Below are 7,026 nucleotides of genomic sequence, written 5' to 3'. Positions count from 1 at the left end.
CTCAATAAAAAAGAAATGAAACAAAGATGTATTAAATGTCTAAGACCTTTTAAATGCCTAGCTACCCCAAATTAATTTTGGTTAAACAAAATATTGTTTTAAAATATGGATATAAATAAAACTTCCAGTGTTCTGGACATTTATGAGAAAGAATTCAATATAAAATGCCAAATATGATTGTATGTACTAAAGGAATAGTCCAGGTTTCAGATTTTAAGCCACTCCAAAAATCTATCAAAAACTAATGTCCTAATATTAAAATTATTAAAAATAGATGTACTAACCCAAATGTCAGAATCTCTGACCAAAAAAAGATAAAAACAGAACAAAGTATTAAAAAAATTATAAAAACAGATATAAGAAATATTCTGTCTGCAGTCTACAAGCACAACACAAAAGAATGTGAGGATTTTTTCTCTTTACTGGTTCAGAGATGGCTTTAAAACATTATCAATAAAAAAAATTCTTATATTTTTTGATATATCTGAATAATGTAGAGAAGCGAATCTTACTAAGAGCTGTGATCTTATAATGTACTGATTTTATGGTTCCTATATTAGGTGAGAATGAGATCTAAAACAACACCAAAAGGAAGCAAACAGAGATCTTCTATTCTCAAATTTTCCACCAGTGGTTTCAAGAGAATAGAGGGCAAACCTAGAGAAAAAGACTTAGTTATGGTGAGAGTGTTTCATCAGAACTCAGCTCAATGTGTTATTTTCCTAATATAATTTCAAGAGAATTATATAAAGTTCTCACCGCTGTTGTGGAAGGCATTTTACAGACAAGTAGAAAGCAACAAAGATTGTGCAAAGGGGGTTGTGGGCATTTAAATATGCAAAAAGTGTTCCAACTTCTGAATTTTCTATTCTGCATGTATTTGGGCAATGGCTTGGATTTAAATAAATTTTAAAAATGCATGGTTTATTCAGCTTATAGTAAAGATAAAAAAAATTTTAAAGGCTGAAGCTTGAGGACCTACCCAGACACCTGTTGAAGTCTAACAGATGTATATTGTGTACACAAAGTATACATAAAGAATCAAATGATGTTAGAAAGAAACATTCTTGACAGGAATAGAACAAACTAGTCTTACAACTTCTGGCTTAGGATTTTAGTGATGTTCTCTAGAGGAAGATTTGTAATGTACATGACAACACATTTCAGTAACTACCTATATGCATGAGCTGTTTCTGTTCCTTCTAAATATTTACCAATGAAACTTGAAAGCACTAAACAAAATCAGTCATCCTTAAGATTTTACTAACTATAGCATGAGAGTTTAATTAAGATCCACTAGTATATGGTCAAACGGAAAATTGTACAATGGGTCAAAACAAAAATTAACCCTCAACTATCAATGGCAGACCAAAAACAGGTGAAAACATTAAAGTTCATTTTACTTACAAATTGGTTTTGTCCCAATAAAAACAATAATAAATTGGTTTGAGATTTCTAATTATTAGGAAATTAATCAATTGTTCCAATATCATGGTAATATATAAAAGCTATGACTCTGAAGTATTGAGAGATTTGGAGCTGACAACCTTGAAGGATTTTACGCTTGCTTATAATGTTGAGTAACATGGTTATTTCCATGCTATTTTACAGGATTGGCAAGTAAGAATCATGTCTTGGTACATATTAGCAATCTCAATAATTCTGTTTCAGTTCTTATTTAGCCACTATCTCATTTGAATCAATTCTGCTGAAGTTGCTTGCATAGGGATTAAGAAGGTCTGATGGATATTTTAAAGAGTATTCACAGTGAAGGGAAAGAAATTGGTAGAACTATCTTGTGAGGTCTCCAAGTATATTCTTCCTTAATAGGCTTTATAATACCCTCTTTGATTCACTTTTTCTCTGAGTATATTACAAGTTTTTCCTACATTAATTAAAGAATGTAGGGGCATCTGGGTGGCTCAATCTGTTGAGCAACAGACTCTTCATCTTGGCTCAGGTCATGATCTCTCAGTTGTGGGTTTGAGACCTGCGTCAGGCTTGGTGCTGACAGCAAGGAACCTGCTTGGGATTCTCTCTCCCCCTCCCTCTATCTCTCTCTCTCTCTCTCAAAATAAATAAACTAAAAAAAAAAAAAAGAATGTAATCTTGGAAACAAAGAACAGGTTCATTTTTCTACCTTAAGGCTAATGTACGTTTTTTAATTATTTTCTAAGTCATTGAACAGAACCCTGACTGGAATTGTGTGACTGGATATTTTTGATATTCCAATTGACAGAAAAATTCATTTTGGTTTTGTTTTGTTTTTTCCCTCCATGAACCTATATTAAACATAAAAAATGAAACGAGTAAAGTTACATGAAGCATCAGCATACTCACAAAGAGTTTCTGTATCACTGAGGTTTGCCTTGTTATAGAAGCTCTACATGCAGAACAGAAACAATATCAGTGTTACTGCACAAGCTTCTTTTATAAAGTGTCTTCAACAAGTATATACCTTTTTCATAGTCACAAGAACATTACCAGTCTACAAATAGGAGGTGATGAAATCAGAGGATCATGGCATATAAAATATAAACGTTCATGATTTCTTCTCTACTTAAGTGATCAAAAAATATTCAGCCCTAAGTTTTAGCTCAGACTGTGCAGCTAAGTCTAGGCAGTCCCCAATCCAATTTTATACATATGTAGAATTTCTTTCTTACAGCAGTGGCAATCCCCCAGAGTTAATCTGCAATGTTCAGCCAGCTTATCTCTTGTTGAAACAGAAACTCTTCCTTTTGAGGATATAGGCTTCAATACAACTTAGGAAAACAGCACCTTAGTAAAAATGAAATTATCCAGTAACACCTGACATGATATAATATGGCTATCCACATGTATTCAGAAGATATAGAGAAATACAAGAGGAGGTTATAATCTCTAGGAAAAAAAAAATATATATATATGTATGTGTGTGTGTGTGTGTGTGTATATATATGTGTGTGTGTGTGTGTGTGTGTGTGTGTGTGTGTGTGTGTGTATCGCTATAAAATTTGCCATACCAAACAATCCCACACTTGGACTGGCATGTAAAAAAATATATAGTAATTGAGCAAGAAATAAAATATTATAAAGCTACCTTTATATCTCCTAATATCCCAAGTTACAAACAAAGGCAACAAATGCCGAAGCTTTTGCAATAATCCCACAAATATAAGCAAATTCATGGGTATCACAAGGAAATTTGAGACAATCAGACTATATCTCAATTGCAGTTCTTTCTTCTCATCATGTCTTATTCCTCAAATCAAATCTCATGAATAATTCGGGAATCTGATTTAATACGATTCGGATTTCTAATGTTTAAGACATTAAAGTATGCCTGTTGTCTGGCCTGTACTTTACCCAGACTAATAAAGCAGGTGTACTTACCATTTTTACTCACAATTCTTGTTGTTGTTCTTATAGATTGCATTATATGTCATACTAGTGGCAAAAGTTTGAAAACTGTCAAGGTGTTTCTTTCCTTATGCTCATATTTAAGAAGCCTATGTATTCAAATTAAAAGAAATGTTTTATTTTGCTTAAACTTTGTTTTCTAAATAATTCAAGTATAAAGAAACTTAATTCAGAATTTGAATAAAGTAGAAATAAATATATAATTATTTGTTTAATCAGGGTGTAGGTAGAAAGTAGAAAGTATCCCAGTTGTTTTAACAAATAGAATGTAATAGAAATAGGGGGCCGGCCTTCGAGCGACAGCGACGCAAGATGGCAGCCACCACGGGCTCGGGAGTAAAAGTCCCTCGCAATTTTCGACTGTTGGAAGAACTGGAAGAAGGCCAGAAAGGAGTAGGAGATGGCACAGTTAGCTGGGGTCTAGAAGATGACGAAGACATGACACTTACAAGATGGACAGGGATGATAATTGGGCCTCCAAGAACAATTTATGAAAACCGAATATACAGCCTTAATATAGAATGTGGACCTAAATGCCCAGAAGCACCCCCCTTTGTAAGATTTGTAACAAAAATTAATATGAATGGAGTTAATAGTTCTAATGGAGTGGTGGACCCAAGAGCCATATCAGTGCTAGCAAAGTGGCAGAATTCATATAGCATCAAAGTCGTCCTGCAAGAGCTCCGGCACCTAATGATGTCTAAAGAAAACATGAAACTCCCTCAGCCGCCCGACGGACAGTGTTACAGCAATTAATCAAAAAGAAAAACCACAGGCCCTCCCCCTCCCCCCCTCCCATTCGATTTAAGCAGTCTTCATTTTCCACAGTAGTAAATTTTCTAGATACGTCTTGTAGACCTCAAAGTACTGGAAAGGAAGCTCCAATTCAAAGGCAATTTATCTTAAGATACTGTAAACGATACTAATTTTTTGTCCATTTAAAATATATAAGTTGTGCTATAACAAATCATCCTGTCAAGTGTAACCACTGTCCACATAGTTGAACTTCTGGGATCAAGAAAGTATATTTAAATTGGTTCCCATCATAACTGGTGGGGCACATCTAACTCAACTGTGAAAAGACACATCACACAATCACCTTGCTGCTGATTACATGGCCTGGGGTCTCTGCCTTCTCCCCTTCTCCTCCCCCTGCCTCCCTCCCTCCCTCCTTCCCTCCCTGCAACAGCCCTCCAGCTTGGGGTGGCTTGCTAGAGTAGGTGTGAAGGTTTCAGGTCACAGCCTGTGGGACTACTGCTGGGTGTGTGGGGGTGCTCCAGCTGCACCCCTGCTTTTTTTAAGTCTTAAATGATGCCCCCTACCACCACACCCCCCCCCAAGCCATTGTCCCTTCTTCACTTTCCACCACCACCCTTGGCCGAAGCATAGATTGTAACCCCCTCTGCTCCCCTCTGAAATTGGCCTTTGGTGAGGAATTCAGGGCTCTCCCCATATCTTCTCCCCCACCTTAATCGAGGGGTGCTGCTTTTTCCTTCCTCCTCCTCAACTCCCTTTTTGTACCATCACCACCCAACACTTTCCACAATACTTCCTTGCTTTGGCCAGAAGCCATCAGGTAAGGTTGGAAAGAGTCTCTGACTTCCCTCATTTAGTTTTGGAACCACATTTACTCACTCTCCACCAGCCTGGGAATGAATATTGTGTCCTCAGCCCTGCCACCCTCTGCTGTCATCATCAGCTGATACGGTTTTTTAGCTCAGGTTTTGATAAAGTGAAAAGAACAGTCACCAGGGGTACTCACACCTGCCAGCTCTCAAAGTTATTGGTGGTTAAACTTGGAGAAAGGCCACAGAAGACACTCGTAAGCACACACGATCCCTCTGAATGAATTTTCTTTTCCTGTAATTGCTTTTGCTTTTAAAAATTGAAGAAGTTTTACACAGGGTTCTCATGTGGTCATCTTGCAATCCGTTTGGGTCTAGTTTGGAATGTGGCAACTGGAACAAAAAGAACCTTGAATTCGGTGCATACTTTGGTTTTGGTGCTGCTGTTTCTCACGGTCCTCAGCAGGGATTGAAAAAGAACTTGGTGTGCACAGCAGATCCCCGAAATTGGCGGGCTTGACTTCCTGGCAAATTGCTGCGTTTTTCCACTTTTCTGTTCAGGACCACTAAATGCTGAGATGTGGATGCATACCGAAATAAAAGCGATTCATTGTGTTCAAAAAAAAAAATAGAATGTAATAGAAATAATTGTTAACTACAATTATTAGGTATTAAACAACAGAAAACAACAGAAAAGGTATTAAACAACAGAAAAGGCAAATTGGCTACAATAACATAAATGTCATAAGGTAGCTATAAGATGAAGCAGCACCAGCCCTGTGTCTGGGAAAATAAAGACTTCAAAACTTTTTTAAAACTTAGAGGTTTAGAGGAGGGGTCCCCTAGATTAGAAATTCAGACCTGTGAGAAACAGCCTAGGACTGGTGTCTCTGAGGTTAGAGAGATGCCCTGTGGGCCTAACACACAGACCTCAGAGGAACATGCATCAGGCAAGTGGTACTGTTGTTCCTAGAAGGCTTCAAGCCTGGTTGGGTAAGTACAGCGGGGTGGGGATGGAGAATGGAAGCTAGAATCAACTGTCAACTGCGAAGAAGTATTGGTGGGTGTTACTGAACAGGAAGAGAAAGCAAGTAGGAAGCACATATCAGAGCAAAACCTTCTTCCCACTGCACTCTTTCCAGCGTCCTCTAGTGACAGAACCTAAAGGGAAAACCATCTGACAAAGCAGAAATAAGGTTTGCTCCTGTCAAACCTAGAAATATAAAGATTTCAGAAAAAGGACTTTGAGAGAACAGGGGATATTTTGTCCATTATGCCAATATTCAACAACTTAGATGAAATAGAAGAATGGGAGAATTCTTTGAAAGACAAACTATAAAAGTTCACTCAAAAAAATTGGTAATCTAAATACCTTTTATGCATTGAAGAAATTAAACTTGTAAAGCAAACTTTCCCATAAAGAAAACTCGAGAGTAAGATAACTTCACTGGTGAATTCTATCCAATATTTTAAAAATACACAATACCACTTCTACACAATCTATGATAGAAAATTAAGCAGGAGGAAATTCTTCCCAGCACATTCTATGAGGTCAGCCTTACCTTTGTAACAAACCAGGAAAGGACTTTAAAAGAAAATACGATGACCAAGTAGGAGTTAGCCCAGGTATGAAAGTGGGTTTAACATTCAAAAATACAGTCAATTTAATTCATCATATTTATCAATTAAAAAAGAATGACCATAGGATTATCTCAATAGACAGAAAATAAGCATTTGACAAAAATCCAATATTCATTCTTGTTAAAAACTCAGAAAATCAGGAATAGAAGGGAACATCCTTAGCCTCATGAAGCGTATCTATGAAAATTGATGCAGCTAACACCATATATAATTGTGAGAGACTGAATGCTTTCACTCTAAGACTAGGAACAAAACAAGGATATCCACCCTCACCAATTATTTTTAATATTGTGCTGGAGGGTCCAGCTAGTACCATACATAAAAAAAACAAAGGAGAAAAATTTCTCCAGTGTGACAAGAAGATATGAAACATCTTTTTTTCCACAGATAAAATGGCTTCAACAAAGAAAATTCAATG

The 7,026-nt window shown here is 36.7% G+C and overlaps 1 protein-coding gene across 1 annotated transcript; it reads left to right on the top strand.

Moving 5' to 3' along the window:
* Positions 1 to 3,689: 3,689 nt before the first annotated feature.
* On the top strand, positions 3,690 to 4,305 carry LOC102972209 (ubiquitin-conjugating enzyme E2 variant 1-like). The gene has a single exon (XM_042996216.1). The coding sequence runs from the start codon at positions 3,715 to 3,717 to the stop codon at positions 4,156 to 4,158; it is 444 nt and encodes a 147-aa protein (XP_042852150.1). The 5' UTR covers positions 3,690 to 3,714; the 3' UTR covers positions 4,159 to 4,305.
* The last annotated feature ends 2,721 nt before the right edge of the window (positions 4,306 to 7,026 follow it).

The sequence above is a fragment of the Panthera tigris genome, chromosome C1 (assembly GCF_018350195.1).
Source record: "Panthera tigris isolate Pti1 chromosome C1, P.tigris_Pti1_mat1.1, whole genome shotgun sequence".
NCBI lineage: Eukaryota > Metazoa > Chordata > Mammalia > Carnivora > Felidae > Panthera > Panthera tigris.
This window is presented reverse-complemented; position numbering and strand designations above follow the sequence as displayed.